This window comes from Nanorana parkeri, unplaced genomic scaffold (genome assembly GCF_000935625.1).
Source record: "Nanorana parkeri isolate BGI_ZX_2015 unplaced genomic scaffold, ASM93562v1 scaffold363, whole genome shotgun sequence".
NCBI lineage: Eukaryota > Metazoa > Chordata > Amphibia > Anura > Dicroglossidae > Nanorana > Nanorana parkeri.
This window is the reverse complement of record NW_017306631.1, coordinates 930,803-949,491: the sequence shown is the minus strand read 5'-3', so window position 1 is coordinate 949,491 and position 18,689 is coordinate 930,803. Positions and strand designations below refer to the sequence as shown.

The window sequence follows — 18,689 nt, the reverse complement described above, 5'->3', positions numbered from 1 at the left end:
AAAAGAGATTGAGGACTTTGTGCCCTCAATCTCTTTTTCTATTTAAAAGGGAAATATCAGGGGTCTGTTTTAGACCCCTAATATTTTCCCCCTAAACCCCTAAAAGTAAGGTAAAAAATAAAAATATTTAATACAAATAAATATAAAAAAATTAAAACGTTTATAAAAAATAAAAATAAAATATTTTAAAAATTAGAAAAAGTTAAAAATTTTTAAAAAATCGGTTTCGTCCTGGCATTTTTTTTTCGGTTGTGAAATTTTTATTTCTGTGCACCTCTACTTTGTAGACAACTAGTTAGAAGGCATCTTGAATGACTGGGTTCCAGAGGCTACAAGCTAGTATTTTGCCTTCTGCCCCCCACCCCGCTTCATATTATCCAACCTACCTGGATCTCTGCAACACCTAGCAGACCTCCATCCTACTCTTGCAGACCTTTTGAACCAAAGAAAAAGTTTCATGGGTTCTACACTGACCTTTTCACAGTTTCATAACCAAAATGGGGCATTCACCCCATCCTGAATTTGAAGGCCTCAATTGCCTTTGTTCGCATTCCAAAGTTGCGCATGCAATTCACCAAATCTGTTATAGCCTTCCCCAGGGAGGCTTCCTAGCTTTAGTGGACATCAAGGATGCATGCTTGCATGTCCCTATATTCCCTGCATATCAGTGTTATCTACTTTTGGTGGTAGCCACACAACACTACCAGTTTGTATCCCTACCATTTGGCCTACCATCCGCACCTCATGTGTTCAGCAAGGTTCTGGCCCCAGTGCTAGTTTTTTTTGTGATCCCAGAGTATTCCCATTGTGAAATATCTGGAGGACCTCCTATTAAGCGAACAGTTAGTTCAAACGATGGGCGGTGATGTGGACAGTCCAGACCCTACTCAGTCTTGCTTGAATTCTGAACATTCAGAAATCAGCAATGGATCTAACACATTGTTTGGAATATCTAAGCCTAATCCTAGTTTTTCTTCTCCAAAAACAATTCTAACTTTCCACTCCCAGATTCTGAGTGTAGGAGCTATCCACCTCTACTGTTCTTCATGAGTGTTCTGGGCTTGATGTTATCCTTCAACATTCTGTTGATGTGGGACAAATCCATTCAGTCCTTAGACAATCCCACTCGCCTGACACCCAAAACCAGATTTTTTTTCTGCCTGGTGGCTCAGAAATACAGCTCTGGAGCTGGGAGAACCCTTCCTTCCCACTGTTTTGAAAGATCATAACATGCCAGCCTAACAGGCTGGAGAGGAGTCCTAGACACCTTGTCAGTGCATAGAACTTGTCCAACGGAGGAATTGCATCTCCCAATAAACATTCTGCAGCTATGGGTGATTTGGCTGTCCCTGCAGTGCTGGACAACTCGACTGGTGGGTCATCTAATTGGGATACATTTCGACAATGCTACGATTGCAGTGTACATCAATCACCAGAGAGAAGCAAGAAGTCATGTCATGACAAGAGAGGCAGCAAAAATACTAGCCTGGGCAGAGCTCTAAGTTCTGATTTTGTCTGCAGTTCACACTCCAGGTGTGGATAATTGGCAGGCAGAATACTTCAGCCAGCAACATCTGGACCCTGGGAGAATGGTTTCAACACCATTAGCCTGGAAATGGACCTCCTGGCCTCCAGGTTCAACACAAAACTGAGCAAGTTTTTCTCCAGATACATAGACCCCCTGGCAGAAGCAGTCGATCCATATAAAGAGGTAGAATTATATTTCTATCCCTTGAATAAAATCCCTCTTTTAATACACAATAGTATTCTACTCGCATTGTTAGCTGCAGCTTGGCATTGCCTGCTATTGCTGAGTCTGCGGTCCATAATTACCCTTAGATCTTTCTCTAGCTCCGATTTTCCCAGCGAAACCCCTCCCAAAGTGTAGTCTACTACTCCTTAGCCACTCCCCCCCGCTTCTGCTTACAACAGAGACAAGGGAAAGGATACATTCATTAGTTCCTGTTGAAAACAAGCTGCAGCAACAAAGCATAAAGTTACTCATCATTGTCACCCCCTCCTATTTTGTGTACATCTTCTTGATTCTGTCTCTGCACTGATGTGTATTACCCCCTTCACTTCCCTTATCCTGCACATCTTGTCTACTTTCAAAAAAGGGATAATTTCAGGAGTTTTTGTACTGTCCTGACATTTCTGCTTGATATATTTTATAACAGAATGCAAGGGAAACAGTTTTTTTTTTCAATTTTATTGGTCATTTTTCCATTATACAGTATAGTAAAACATTTATTAAATACCACCTTAAAAACTCTTTCAAAAACATTGTATGAAATTAATTTGGTTACAGTGTTGCATGGCAGTAATTCTCAATCAAACATTCACAGCACTGAAAAATGGCCTGGTAATAAAGGGGATTACCATGCTGGTACTGCAGTTTTTAAGGAACACAGGTGCCACCTAACACTGTTCTTGATCTACTACCATGTTCTGCCTTTCTGCAAAACAAGCATGGGGGGCGGGGGGGCAGGGTTTATAGCTGACTGGTCAGGGGCTTTTTTGTTTGCCAGTGTCCAAGTCCTTTTTGTAAGTGGCCGTAAAAAAAACTCAGTTGTCCCAGATTAACTTAATACCATGTCCCTTAATGAACTTCAAGAAACACATTTTATGGTAAGTTCAAAAGTCATGTTCTTTATATCTGTCTGGATTTCATAAATATATATGAGCACATGAACAAAAGCACCATAACAATTACCGGTGTGCCCCCCTTAAAAAAAAAAAAAATCTGACTGAAAACTAATATACAGTTCAAATTGAAAAATAAACTTTTAATTTCTTGATTTTAGATCAATACCTAATATTTGGTGCTGAAGAAGGTATTTACACCTTAAATTTGAATGAACTGCATGAAACCTCAGTGGAACAGGTATGCATATATGTCACATAGCCATAATGTTTTGTTCTGTCTTATAGATAAGAGATAATCATTTATTAAGTAAATCTGTCAGCTTGAGCCAGCTTTTGAACTCCTTCCCACCCTTCATTTGTACTTGAATGTCCGTCTGCTGGATTCCCTTAAGGTGCCCATACACCTTACGATTATCGGACAAAACTTTTCGTCCGATGATCGACCCGTCGTGCGATTTTCGTACGACGGCCCCATCCTGCCCCGATTATCGAAAGGTTCAATCAGCGGTAGTTTAAAAAAAACACCTGGACGACTTGCGGTAATTGACCGCAATTATTTTCGTTTGCGCATGAGTAGTGTTAATCGTACGACTTTTGACGGAAACGCCACCAACCATGCGAACATCGTATGATCGACCAAAGTTTTCAAACATGCTTGACCGTCAAAAGTCGTACGATTGTACAATATTATCGGTTGGACACTCTATTCACACGTTACGATTGTCGTACGAAAAGTCGATCGCGTACGATAATCGTAAGGTGTATGGGCACCTTTAGGCTGAATATACATTTATAAATGTCTTTCCCTTTTGAGAGCCAGCACTTAGTGCAGCTGTTGGCTCTCAGTCTTGTCTGTCACTGACAGCCCATGTCCCCACCCACCAGTCAGCATGGTTCCTGATCATGCGATCAGTAGGTCAGTTATGAAAAAAGGTTCTAGCAGCAGTTGGATCCCCTTTAGGCAGCAGTGTTTTTCTGCAGTGCCATATGTTTAATGCTGTTGTTATAGGATTGCAGTAATAAAAATAATAATTATTAAAACTGACAAAATGTTATATATTTGTATTTGCATTTTTTATGCATTTATCAACAGGGATTTATTTTAAAAATTTACCAAATAAAAGCCTTATATGTTCGTAAAAATAAGAATAATAACAATGATTTCGCTGTGCAAATTCGTTATTTACGAGTTAACTGACACACTTGACCTAGGCATCAAATGGTAAAAAACTAACCAATCATACTGCCATGGTCATCCAGACATGATGTTTTTAAAATTACATTCAACAGTTTTTGTGGTTTTCTATATACAGTATTACATGTATATGGAATTCTTCACCTATTGGCGGTCACACATTCCACCGCCGAAAAACTGGGCGGGATTACGTTAAAATGTGTGATCACGTCACCGGTCACACATTCTAACGTAGTCACAAACTGATAGAACGCAGGCCCTGTTTGTATCATTTAATCAGAGAAATAGATTATAATGGGGAACATTACAGTGTAATGTTCTCCATTATAATCCACTTTTCTAATGAAATGACAGCACACAACCCTCGCACCCAATTTCCGCTCCCCGCCGCTTGGACTCAACCAGCCAGGATCACAGCAGCCAGAAGGTGTCGGTGTGTGCACTACAGGGGGCGGGGCGTGTGACACACACACTTTTCCTCCCCCGCCGCCTGTTACTAGGGACGCGGCCAGGAGAGCAGGTGAGGCACAAGACCCGCCCCCTTACCGAGAAGCCTGTCAGCAGTGTGGGGCCCCCGTGTTCTAACACCATGACCCTGCACTGCCCCATATTCCACCGGGGGGGGGGGGGGCCCAGGACTGGACCCCCCTGGGCCCCCCCCCCCCCCCCCCCCCCCGGCGCGAGCACACACACTATACTGGCCCCCCCCCCCCCCCACAGCCTCGGGTGAATCGGCTGTATTTCCGCCCCTGCTTAGGGCTGGTTCATACCAGAGCATTGCGCTAAAGGCAAGGTACCTATGCATTTAGTGCACAATGTCGCACAGTACCATGCACCGCATGCTAAGTGCGCCGGTCTGTTGCCATGCAATCTGAATGACACCCAACGCACATCTCAGCAGGCCTGCGCTGTGCTTCCGCACAGTAAAAAAAAAAGAAGCATGCATCTTTTTTTCATGGCACCACAAGGCACGTTATTGCGGTACAGTGCATTCATACCCGCCGAGAGGTGCCTTGGAGTGCATTGCGCTGTGCGTAGCATGTGCTAAATGCACAGATAACACAATGTACTTGATGAAAAACTGGTGTGCATCCACCCTAAGAACTCTGAAACTAAATGTTTCAGTGTTAGATTCTATTCTGGACACTGCTCTGTATTTGACAATTCTAGGCTTATTTAGAGAGTAGATTAAGGTGGATCATCTTTACATTTTCATTTATATTTCAGCTTTTCCCAAGAAGATGTACATGGATGTATGTAATGAACAATTGTCTTCTTTCTATATCTGGTATGTTTTTTTTTTTGTTTCAAGTATATACCAATGTCTTCATTTTAATGTGATTTTGTACAATAAAATAGTATATTGATTATTTTCTGTGCCCAAGCTATATGTAGCTACCAAACATTCTGTGATCTTTAGAAATAATTTACTGGGAATTTTGACAGCTATTCACCCAAATGGAAATCTGTGAATAAGGGTAATAAGTATACAGTATATCACTTCATCACACACTTTTACTTATTCTAATTTTATTAATATTTTTCATTCAGATTTCTGTGGCAGGTCTTTTTCCCTGGCAGCTCCCTCTCTGGGCAATTAGGGGAATCCTGCCAGCGGCACAATTATAAAGTGTATTTTCACTTTTTTACTCAAATTTGAAAAAAAATATATATTTTTAGCTATTTCTTTGGAGGAGGCATGTGGACAGACTGCAAGCTACACTGAAACAAAATGTGAGTGAGCCTGTCCTCAAGACAAAAGAGGACAGACTGCATTTCCTCCTATTAACACCCGATCACCCATAATATTATGTCTACCTGACAAAAGGTATGCTGTGGTATCTGGCACCGAGTCGTCAGTAGCAGATCCTTTAAGTCCTGTAAGTTGAGAGGTGTGGCCTCCATGGATTGGAACATCCCACAAGAGCTGCCATTTTGCATTTGCTCTGACCCAGTCATCTAGCTATCACAATTTGGCCTTGTCAAAGTCACTCAAATCCTTAAAGGAGAACTATGAGGTGAGTGATTTTCACTCAACCTCATAGTTCGAGCCGACGTGTGACAATGAAACTGTCACACGTCGGCTCAATAGATCGGGAAGCAAGCGTACACATACCGTTGCTCGCTCACTTCTCGATCCTGTCCCTGCAGAGAGCCGTAACTGTCGCTCACGGCTCCCTGCAGGAGTTCCACCCCTCAGCGCTCCAATCCTCCAGCGTTGACTGGCGGAACGGACAGGGGAGGGGGCGGGTACAGCTGGCTCTGCCTCTAGATAGGCAGAGCCAACTGTCAATCACGCAGCTGGGTGGATCTCGACAGTAATGTCGGGATCTGTCCCGGCTGCGGCAGTCTCGGTATACAGCTCGCGATATACTGAGCATTGAGTCACGGGAGGACGCTAGTTTATGTCCTCCCGTGACCCTGAGGAGAACTATGGGGAAAAACACTTACCCCATAGTTCTCCTTTAAGCTTGAGCTTTTTTTCTGCTTCCAACACATCAACTTCGGGGACAAAATGTTCACTTACTGCCTAATATATCCCACCCACTTTTAGGTGAAATTGTAATGAGATAATCAGCGTTATTCACTTTACCTCTCAGTGGTCATAATGTTATGGCTGATTGGTGTACAATGCTTCTTGATCTTTAACCCTTTGTTAGGGCACAACGTTTTCAAATCTAGTTTGCAACACATAATGAGATCTACAAGCCTGCATTAAATTACAGAGAATTGAAAAACTGCAGTTTTAGCGTTTTTTAATATAAAATAGGTGTTATACCAATTTGGCTGCAAACGTGGAAATATGCTTTTAAGTGTGCACGGAACTCTGGGGAAGGTGTTTGTTGGTGTTTGTCCAAATATGGGCACCAAATGCTTGTAAGGAGGATCCCATTTTTAGACACCCTCCTCTTCAGTGGTTAAGGGCATACAGATTGCTATAAACATAACTTCATGCTTGTTGCCCCTTTTCTATGGGGATAACCACATAAGAGCCTGGTGTGCCATGTGGAGCACTCTGGGAATGTCGGTTTAAAGGATGACAGTAGCTAGAGGGGCATGGCAAAGCAATCCTCTTATCAATAAAGAATACTTCAAAATAGCTCAACAACGCTTACCAATATGCTTCAATCAAAACACAGTATATTTATTGAGGGTATAGATAAAAACTAAAACGATATCGCATATAAATTCAAGTCAAACATGCTAAAACCTTTTAAATTCATTCTTACACTTACCTTAGACTCAGTCTCCATATAACTAAAATTATTTAATAGCAGCTGTAATGAATTAGGACCAAGACTTTTTAAGCCTCAATAGATACTTTGTATAAGAATCCATTTCTGTGATTCTGCAATAGTCCGTTTTTTTAAGATTTGATAATAATTACAAAGTTGATAGAACTCCACAATAAACGCAGTCTATTTTAGTTTGTAGACCAGGGGCGCCCACAATTTTTCATTCGGAGATCTACTTTTCAAATTACTTGCTCAATGAGATCTACCAACGAAAACACCTGCATTCAGGGGGGGACGGATCATGGCGGTGCATTAAAGTCATTGGCACCGGAGCCACGCCCCTCACCCGCAGTGTGATCGCCCGCACCCGGAACGCAGGGACATTAATGCTGCATGCACTATTTTTGCAGATTGCACTGGACCGGAATGCAGGCAGGCGATTGCACTGAACGCAGGGAGTCGGCCGGTTTGCATTCCAGTGCGTTCTAGAGGCGTCAGCGTCCTGTCCACCCGCGGTGCTCATGCGGCAGAATGTGGCCGACGTTGCACACAGGGAGAGGTGTCCTGCCCCTTTCCGTCTGCGACGTCTAACACATTCAGCCGCACCAGCACCGCGGGAGTATAGCCGTAGCTAGCTCCTTTTGCACCCGAGGCAAGAAAAAAACGTGCCCCCCAACAGGGGTGTAGGCGTGTGACATCACCCAGTGCCCTGCCTCCAGGATTATTATTTTTTTATTTATTTCTTACTGTTGGGGGGAGAGGGGGGGCTCCGGGGAAATATAAGGGGTCTAAACAGCCCCCCTGATATTTTCCTTTTAAAATAGAAAAATAAATTGACACAAAGTCCTCCAATCTCTTTTTCTGCAACCTCTGTTCTAATGAATGGAAAGCACGGAGGCTTCCCATTCATTCATAAACTATTTACTATCATCCAGTTTCTGAATGGGGAGGAGCCTCTGTACAGAGTGTTACTCCCCATTGAGAAACTCAAGAATGAACAGGAAGTCATGTAAATCCTGTTCATTCATAACTGGGGCCACATGTGTCCCCAGTTATTTACAAACACTGGAGTGATCAGCTGATCGCTCCAGTGTTTGTCCTGCACAGAGGATTGGTACATATCACTGATATGTACCAATCCTCTGCCGCTCGGCCACGCACACAGGGGGGCTCAGTTTCTCCTCTGGATCTCCGCTGCTCTCCCGGGCAGAGGCAGCGGGGGGTCCGAGGAGAAGTGAGGAAAGCACTTCAGCCGCGGCGGGGGGGGTTGGGAGGAGGGGGCTTTCAGACGGAGCAGCTGTCACAGCAGCATGTGCGGTATGGATAGAGAGAGCTGCCAGCTGTCAGATCCAGGCCGAGCGGCTCTCGGTTCACTTCGTGCTGCTGCACCCCGCCACCGCCTGCAGCGCTTGGTTCACTTCTCCTCGGATCCCCGCTGCATACAGATGGGGAGAGCAGAAGCCCCGCGGCAGGACATCGCGATCGACCAGGGATTGCTTTGCGATCAACTGGTAGATCGCGATGGACCTAATGGGCACCCCTGTTGTAGACTCTATAAGGCTCTACAACAGTCACACATTTGGTGAAACTCCACGATAGACACAAAGTTGCTATAGCTAATTAAAGCTATTTATTTCTTTAAAAATTGTAACTTCCTATTATTCATGTTAGAAAGGTTTCCTATATCCAAGAAAGATCCAACCCCATTATTTAACAGAAACCTTCCATAGTGGTATCTACATTTACTTTTATGCAGTTTATTCTTCCCATTAACCATTTCAGGTTTCCAAAACCTTAATAGTGTCTGGATATCTTTCATGCAGTGTGTTAATTTCATTAAACCTTTCAGTTATCGAGAGAAGCTGTTCTTAATTGCACCTTTATCCATACATATTGTGTTTATAATATCTCAGAACATTAATATGGGTATCTCTCCGTGTATTTATTTATCCATCAAGTTATTTTCACACATTTTAGTCTTAAAATAACACAAAACTTAACCTTTATTTTTAGATCCCTTAACATTATCCTGCTTTCATTCCTATTTTTAGATTTAAATCTTACATTTCATTTCAAAAACGTCTGGGAACGCTCCCAATGGTCCTCTGTTCTTCCTTCACTTACAGCCACTCTTCCCAGCAGTTCACAAGCTTCCTGTGAGAGCACGCTGCTCTCCCGACTACATTTCCCTCTAATCACTGTGTGCACAGCTCCCACTCCGTCTATGCACAGAGTCCTGCCAGCTGAATACAACTCCCTCTGCCCCCTCCCATCACTAAGTGTCACTTGCTGACACAGAGCTACCTCTTTTCAATATCTTTCTCTTCTTCTGTGACAAGCTGGGCTGCTCGTATGTCATTGCTGGGCTCTCATCTCCCCTTCTGCTTCTGTGTCCGGCTATCTTCCCTCTCCACAGAGCCAGGAGATTACACTGTCTCCAGGCTATTAGAAAAACGCTGTCAGATGTTTGTAGGCCCAAAGGCTGTGCCATAAAAAGAGACACACACACCCCACCCACACTGTAGCTGGGAGGGAGGAGACAGTAGTCAGCAGAGAAGCCGTCTAGTTGTAGTTCACAGAGGGTGGCTACTTTTCAGCACCCATAGGGACCATGGAGAAGAAAAGTAGCCACCCTCTGGCAGGAAGTTATACGTAGAGCATTTTTTGAAACTATTGAAGGCAAATTCTAAAAACCAGAGTAAGCTCATTATGAAATTACTATATGTCAGATCTTATTTTTAAAATGAAAATTTTGGGTTTAAAGTGGGACTACAACCTCACATCTCTTATAGCCAAGGAAGGTGCCATCTTAGCCTCTATTTGGATTGCTGTTGCCATGGTGTTGCACATGTGATCAGCTAGGACACCAGCCATTTGAGGGCTTGAAAGTTAGTTGAAAGCTAAAATAAGCACACTGGCAACCTTGACTGTTGGCATGCCTTAAGTAACTGTTTTGGGAGACATTAAATTGGTGGGTTAAAAAATATTTCTCTATCATCCATTGAGGGACACAGCTAGATGATAATTAAGTGACCTAGGTTTATACTGCCTCCTACAGGAGAAATGGACACTAAGCACATAGAAAACTGAAGGACAGCTGCCTTGAGGCTATAATCTCTCCCACCTGTTCATTTTCGCTTAGTGTCCTCAGGAGAGTGGGTGTGTTTTCTTCATCTCTGGTGTTTTATGTTTGTAAGATTTTTCTAGCCATGCACAACAACACTCAAATCATCATATCGGTCTCTACCTAGTAGTGGGGGAGGTTCGATCATAAGCCCGTACTTGCTCATAGAGTAAGCCCATGTGGGTGTAACGCATGTGTGTGTGGTAGAAGAAGCGGAGATGCTTTGTGTACAGTATTGTTGAATAAATCTTTTATGGTGAAGTGGAATGGTGTGGAAGAATTTTCTACTATCAACAGGTGTTTTTGGTCTTTGTGATGGCCCTGAATTCTTGGAAGTTTCTCCAGTCAATTTAGAAACACTGATCTTCCAGTATACTGGTGTTCTCTCTTTCTGCAGTTGGTAGTGACTATCGGTCTGTGTCCAGTTCGCACAGGGCTCCTTATTTTCAGGCCTGTATGCCTGGGAGATATAAGGCTAGAGCTTGGCAGTGTTTCTGTCACCTTCTCTGAAGACTATTATGAGTACCTAGCAGGCTTATGCTGTGTTGAAGTTTTTCATCTGGTGATATGTGTGGTATTTGCTACAGAGGCATTTCTACAGGGGATTGTAAGATGCCTTGATAACTGTAGTTTCTGGTTGCTTGAGAGTTACTATTAACCTATTAACTAAGGTGCTATAGACAGCAGACAGCATGGTATTGCAATTTGAAATAGCTACTAGCTATTGCTCCCACCCACTGCCCGTTGTTTACTTTCAGCTGCCAGCTGTGCAATCTAGCAAGCAGCTGGCCCCAAGTTATAAACAGAGAATTTAATTAGCAACTTAATAAATTTAGTTGCTAATGAAATCTTTTAGTGTGCACATGTCTATAAAGCAACGGGCCTAAAAAATGTTTTCTTTGCCGGTTGCTTGAGAGTGCAGGTTGCATGAATGCCGGCAAATGGGGACTTTACTGTATATACTTTTTATCTATATCTACAAAGTTACCCTTAGAAATACAGAGTCTGTATTGAAAATGCAGGGTCAGCACTATCCAATTACAATCATTACATATTTCATTTTTTTAAATAAATTGTTTATTAATAAAGATTTTCCAACAGTAAAAAAAAACCTACAAAGGAAAAAGAAAGGCATATAGAAAACAATGATTACAACAAAAATCTGCGCTCTTGGAAAAATAGCCTAAGATGTTTAAATGGTGATCCTAAAGCTGCTATGAAAAATAGTGTATGTGATGTGTGAGTGTTAACACAGCGCTAAAGGTTTAAAGTGAACTAAATAATTCTATAAAGAAATATATATTTGGTTTAAAAATACCTTTTTACGAAAAAAATATATATGTATGTGTGTTTCACACCAGTGAAAAGGTCTTGAAAAAGACCTATACAGTATCAAATATTTTAGGTGATCCAATGTGAGACAAAAGTGTCTAAAAATGGCCTATTTAGTGTTAGTACATAACATTCAGAGCATAGGGCTCCTAGATAGATACAATGTGACAGAATATCAGGAAAAATAAATCGAAATTCTTTGAAACATTAATACATCTCGTTAGTGAGTGAAAATGCAAATCATTAAAAAATAAATAAAAATCCAGTGAAGCAAAAAATATTCCAGTGAAAAACAGTGGTGTTGAGATTAGATGCAAATATTTCCTCAAGTCTCAGTCTGTAATGTGAATAGCAAATAAATGCAAAAATAGAAAATATAGAAAATATACAGCAGCTCTTCCTCGCCCGATCTGCGGCCCCCCAAGTATTGGTTACTCACCAGATGGTGTGTGGAAATCAAGCCCCTCTCAAAGGTGTGGGTCTGGTCCCTCAGCTCTCCCACCAATACGTGCAGGACTCCCCCGACACTGGAGCGGATACCGGCAAGTATCTTCACTAGTGCACTGCAGCGGATCCAGCCAGTCTTCTACGGCAGTATCCCGACTCCTTTTGCCCGCTAGATAACTGATGTTTTTCTCCCGATGGTGAATCAAAAGGGATTTTTAGGAGAAAAAGACAGCTTTCATGGTGCAGTACGAAGCAGCAAAGTTTTATTAGGATAAACAGTTCATATAAAATTTGTTTAAAATTATCTTTCGGCCGGCCCGAATATCAAAGTAACAAACAACTCGTGTTGGAAAGATCTGCCCCTTGACGTGTTTCTGCACTTGACGTCTTCTGAAGGTCAACAGATCTTCCCTTGCTCCTCAACCAAGTTCAGATATACCCCTTTCTCAGCTTCTCAGCTTTTTTCGTAAGAAGGTATTTTTAAACCAAATATATATTTCTTTATAGAATCATTTAGTTCACTTTAAACCTTTAGCGCTGTGTTAACACTCACACATATAGAAAACAATGTTGAACAAAATATCATAACATGAAATGTCGCCATACCAAGGTACGTCAATATGAATATCCAATACACCACAGGGCCAATAATGTGGAAAATGAGATACTGAAAAAACTTAGGACCAATCCCTGAGGTAGGTCAAGTATTGGGGGGGCAGTTGCCACATCGTTAACATTGTCAAGGCAAATAAAGAACAGTAGGAGTAGAGCCAAGGCACCACAAAAAAGGGGAGGTGAAGGAAATAAGAAAAAGAAAGAGCAGACGGAAATTAATTTTCTCACTCAGACAGCAGATCTTCAGATGCTCATCAGTTGCCGGTATTCATCAGATTTGAGGAACCCGAACCAGTAGAACCATGTGGTAGAAAATCTAGTCACCGTTCCCCTTATAGAGCTAGTAAGATCCTCTGTCTGTTTAATACCGTTAACCCGCTGGAGCCTTTGTTGAATGGTGGGAGGCGAGGACTGTTTCCACAGAAAGGGGACACAAGTCCTTGCCCTGTTCACAAAGTGAATTGTTTATAGCCCTTCAGGGGGGGGTGACTATGGTGAAGCAAGAAAAAAGCAGGGTCTAATGGTATTGGTCTGTCTGTAAACTTTTGCATTATGTCTCTAACCTGGTACCAGAAATTCGAGAGCGAATGGGCAGGCCCAAAACACATGATACATATCAGCCGGAGAGGAGCCACAGCACTAGATGGTATTCAGAACCTCAGGGATGATCTTATGGAGCCTGTGCGTGGTTCTGTACCATCTGGCCAATATCTTATAACCAGCCTCCTGATATCTATTGCAGACAGACGACACCAGGGACAACTGTAAGATCCTAGACCTCTCGGCGGAGGTAAATTGGACCCCCATGTCCCGTTCCCAAGGAAGGGAAGAGGTTGGTCAAGGCCCGGGAGAAGTAACAATTTGTAGCTGAGGGAGAATGTTTTAGGCAGGGGACCAGTACTAGAGCATTCCTGCTCAAAAAGAGATAATGTTCTAGAGAATAAATTAGAAGAGAGTAGTGTGGATAGGTAGTGTGCTGATTGACGTCTCCAAAAGCCCAACACAGCCAAGGAGGTGTCCGAGACAAGTTCGGAAAAAGTAGGCCAAGCAGATGCGCAAAGAAAGTGGAAAGCCCTGAACTTATCTTGCCGCCCTAGACGGAGAAACAACGCATACTTTAGACCGGGAGAGAAGTCCGGTGTCCCAATGATCGGGTGCAAAGGGGAGGGAGAAACAGCTTCAAAGGCCACTTTGGCTACTTTCAAAGTAGGGCCAATAGTCAGTTGTAACTGGAGATGTCTTGGAACGGAACTTGAGCACCAGGGAAGGGTAGGTAGAGGGATAGAGGAAAAGGATTGCTCCAAAGAAACCCAAGGTTTGAACTCTCCATGTCTGCACCAATCCATAATTCTAGAGAGATGTACCGCCAGTTAGTAGAAATACACGTCTGGTAGAGCCAATCCTCCATGGGTTTTGGGCCGAAGTAAGATGGAATGTTTGATCCTGACCGACCTCTGCGCCCATACCAAATTAGAGATGACCCTTCCAACATAGGCAGGGCCTGCATGGGGTACAGAAGTCGTGGGAGTACATTCTGCTTAATGACATTGCATCGCCCGTTCCATGAGAAAGCCAGTTAGGACCATCTCTGGAGGTCAGATCTGATTTCCTGGAGTAGGGGGGATAAAATTAAGGATAAATACGTCATTCAGAGTGCATGGCAATTGAACTCTCAGGTATTTAATCGAACTGCGGGACCATTGGAATGGGAAATTGTTTTGTAGTCTATTCCAAGTTGCCTGGGGAAGATTCAGAGCTTCTGACTTCTGACCATTGATATAAAAATTGGAGAGCTCCCCATACTGTCGCAGAGCAGAGAGGAGGTTGGGAACGGATATTTAAGAAGAAAAAATAAAGAATAGGAGATCGTCTGCATACATTGCAACCTTGTGATGACAGTCCTTTGTGTGCAAGCTCCGAATGTCCAAATGGGCCCTGATAGTACAACGGAGGTGTTCCAAGGTCAGTACGAAAATAAGAGGGGATAGCGGACAGCCCTGGCTTGTTCCATTGGAAATCTCAAAAGAATCCGACACAACGCCATTCATACGCACCCTAGCTGAAGGAACCAAATAAATATATGAGGCCCCAAACCAATATGCTCTAACATAAGTTGCATGAAGGACCAGTCGACCCTATCAAAGGCCTTCTCCGTGTCTGTAGAAAGAAGGAAACAAGGCAAGTCCTCTGACAGGGCCGAGTGAATAAGGTTAAGGGCCCTTGTGGTGTTGTCCCTTGCCTCTCGGTGAGGGATAAATCCCGATTGGTCCGGATGTACAATCAAAGGGAGATAGGGAAGGAGCCGAAGAGACAACACCTTGGCAAACAATTTAGTGTCCACATTAATGAGTGAGATTGGTTGATAACATGGGGTCCATATCAGACTTTGGTAGGACAGCGATATGGGTGGATAAGGAGTCAAAGGGAACACCTCCCGAGGTGACTGAATTCAAGGCCGTCAAGAGATGGGGATTAAGGATATCAGAAAATATTTTAGAGTAGGAAATAGGAAAACCATCGGGACCCGGGGCTTTACCTGTCTGCATTTGTTTGATCTTGGATTCCAGTTCCTGGAGCGACAGAGGGTCCTCTAAGAGTGTCACAATGTCCGAAGGTAGGTGGGGAGGTGAGAGTCCTTTAAGTATTGACGAATATGCTGTTGACGCTGGGATAGAGCCTGAGCGGAGAAAGGGCGGGGAAGATTATATAAAGAACAGTAGTAGTCTGGAAAGGCTGCAGCAACGTCTTCAGATAAGTGGAGAACGGAGCCTGGGGGGAGGATTTTATCGTAGACACAAACATTTTAGAGCGTTGGTTGGTGAGAGCCCTGGCCATCGATCGACTGCATTGGTTGCCATATTCATAGAAGTGACGGCTTTTGCTCAAGCTTTTGCAAGGCACAGAGACCAAAGCGAGTCTCATAACTGAGGATGGTCATGGGAGACGACCAAGTCTGGGCGGTGTTTATGTACGATTTCCAACGAATGGATATGGGACAGAAGGGAGGAAATTTGTTGAGTCCGCTGTTGCTTAAGTCTGGAGCCCAATTTCATAAGCGTGCCCCTAATATAGGCTTTGGGAGCTTCCCAGACAATGTAGGGGGAGCAGTCTGAAGAATAATTCAAGGCAAAATAAGACCGTAGATCCCGAGTTACTTCCAAAACAAGTGCGCGGTCAGATACGAGATATTCGTTCAAACTCCAATGTCAAGAACGAGGCGTAGTTTGACCCAAGTCTAGAGTTATCTCAATGGGGGCATGGTCAGAGAGAGAAATATTACCGATATCCGAGCTCGTGATAAAGGTGAGGGAGCTGTGGTGGACCAAGAAAAAGTCTATGTGTGTAAGTATTATGAATATGGGAATAAAAATTTGGAAAGGGTCGAGGCACTTTCTAACTCGCTTTAAGGCTGCGTAAGAGAGGTTGAAAGAGGACCTGCAGGAATCCAAATGTGGATCCAGAAATAGGTTAAAATCACCAAATGTCCTTCCTTAAAGTTGTCTATCAATTCGAGCATACGATCTAGGAAGGAGAACTGACCCTGGTCAGGTAAATAAACATTGACCAATGTAACAGTGATGGTACAGACCCTCCCTTTGACCATAAGCAGCCTGCCCTCTCCAGCATGCATGTCGGGTAGGATCCATGGAACAGACTGAGATAGGATACTGCCCCCGCGGGACCTCTTGTCGGGTAACTATGAATAACTGTAGGGTAGTGACACTCACAAAGTATAAGGGGCCTAGTAGCTGTGAAGTGTGTTTCCTGGAGGAATCCGATCTGTGCCCGCTGACGGTGAAGTTCAGTCAACATCATCCTTCGCTTCTCCGGAACATTAAGGTCTTTAACATTATACGAGACAATCCAAAGCGGGCCATACTGTAGTGAGAAAGGGGAAAGGAAGGAAAGAGGAGGAGGGGGGAGTTAGGAAATTAAGAAAAGGGGAGAAGGGGAAGTCGATAGCGAGAAGAAAGGGAGCAGAAGTAAAGAGGAGTATAAGGAATTACAAAATAGAGGGAATGAGATAGAGAGAGAATAAAAAGAACAAAAAAGAATTTAAGGAAGAAATAGCAGAAGCGCTCGGCACTCTCGACCAAAATAATTAAGGGCCCAGGCCAGCCTATGGGGATCAAGCAAGGCGCCCCGACCCACCGTTCAGCCATGTGGTTATTGAAAGTCTACCCAGATCATGGGCCAAATCCCTCTGCCGGGGGTGCAGAACACAACACCATGGTGCGAGGGAGGGAGACAGCCAACAACCTGCACAATAAGTAGTAGCACATGAATAGGATAGTAACTTCTCTGATGCATGGCATAGCATAAACAAAAAAAACAGCAATTGGTCAGTAAGTGTCACCTCCATAGGCATAGGGAAAAGTAAAGGACTACATCACGTCTGAGGTCTGCAGGGGAAGACTAGCCACTTGCGAAAAGAGATGATATGTACGATCTTACAGTTCATGCTGTGAGGGCTGCAGAGGAGAGGGCCTACCACCCCGTGGGGTACGATGGGCTCCACCGAAAGCTTTTGCAGAGGAGCGCATGGGAGCCGATCGGGAGCTCATGTGAAGATCGGGAACGATGTATAGGTAGGTCAGGAGCAGGCACAGGATTCCCTGCCCTTGGGAGAAGCAGCCAGTTGGGTACCTCAAAAGGATCGACCTCCAAAAAACTGAAAAGGTCCGGCAGTGCATCCAGTGTTTTCAGGAGAAATGTCCTATTCGATTTTCTAATACTCAAGTGAAAGGGAAAGCCCCAGCGGTAAGAAGCTTTGGAGTCTCTTATTGCTTCCAGCAAAGGTTTCTGCATAGGCCTCATTTGTAAGGTATGTCTGGATGAATCAGGGAAAAGGTGTATTTGAGCCCAGTCAAAATCAATCGTAACTTTTTGCCATGCCTGTCTTCCTTTGTAGTGTAGTGGTGGACACGACAAATTACATCCCTTGGTCTGTCAGAGTCCGGAGGCCTAAGAATCTATGGGCCTGGTCAATTTTTATAGGAGTATTAGGGGGGCGATCCAGGCACAAATTAAAGATGCCCTGTACAGTGGTCTTCAGATCCGCAGCATGAGTAAATTCAGGGATCCCTTTAATTCTGACATTATTTTACCTGCCCCGATTATCTTGATCATCCAGTCCGAGCATCAGAGCGGTCAACTGACGCTGGGAGGAAGATTGCTCTTCTAGCTGGGTGATTTTGCCAACAAAATCTGTTTGATAGTGTTCAATAGCAGAAACTTTAGAGGTAGCAGTGGTGACCTCTTCTTGAACCTCCGCAATCGCTTGCTTATAGGCAGATTCAATGCGAAGTGTAAATGCTATAAATTCAGCTTTGGTAGGGACCATGGCCGCCAGGTCGGCCCTGGTAGGGAGAAAACAAAGCAGTTCTTTTAGCTCGGATTTATGCAGCTGTATCAGGTCAGACTGAGGAGGATGCCAAGCATAAGCATGATTTAGGGAGAGTAATGGAGGCTCTGAACGAGGAAGTGACCATTCTGAATCTCCCTGATGTTGTGGAAGAACTGCTGGTTGTATAAAGCTGGAAGAATGAGGGGCAGTGGAACGGCTACATGCCCAGCCCCCTGCCCTCCTGACTTCTGTGCCAGAGTGGGAGCAGGTCCTCGCGCTGTGCCGACAGGCGGTGGTGTCAGTGGCAGGGCCTGGTAGCCCATTTAGGAGGAGACCGCAGCGCAGCCAGAGGAGGACGGCGTCATGGCCGCCGGACATCCAGACATCTGTCTTGACGGAGCCCCTGGAGAAGCGGCATCAGGGCCGGAGGGCTCAGGGGACAGAGGAGGTGGTGACTCACCAGATCCCAAGGGGACAGACTCGAGCCACAGAGCCAGAGCGTCCGAACCGGCCGCCCGCTGCGAGTCCTGCCCCGATGACTAAACTGTAGGAGCGTCCTTAGAGCGAGTCTGCACGTCCGCAGCCGCTTGAAAGCAGTTTTAGGGGTGGACTGCGAACCCCGCTGCTTTCCCCAGTCTGGTCATGGGGAATAGAGGTGAGCTGGAGAAAGAATGTCCAGAGCAGAGGAAACATGCTCTTCACTCCACCATGTCTTGGCCCCCGCCGCCCCCACCCCCCCCGCGCGCC

The 18,689-nt window shown here is 44.3% G+C and overlaps 1 protein-coding gene across 1 annotated transcript in view; it reads left to right on the top strand.

Annotated features, from left to right (window-relative positions):
• Positions 1–18,689, top strand: part of MAP4K3 (mitogen-activated protein kinase kinase kinase kinase 3) — a 285,095-nt gene that overhangs the window by 222,650 nt on the left and 43,756 nt on the right. The window contains exons 25-26 of the mRNA XM_018558848.1: positions 2,805–2,884; positions 5,069–5,129. Coding sequence (XP_018414350.1) covers positions 2,805–2,884; positions 5,069–5,129 — 141 coding nt within the window. The remainder of the gene's footprint in view (positions 1–2,804; positions 2,885–5,068; positions 5,130–18,689) is intronic.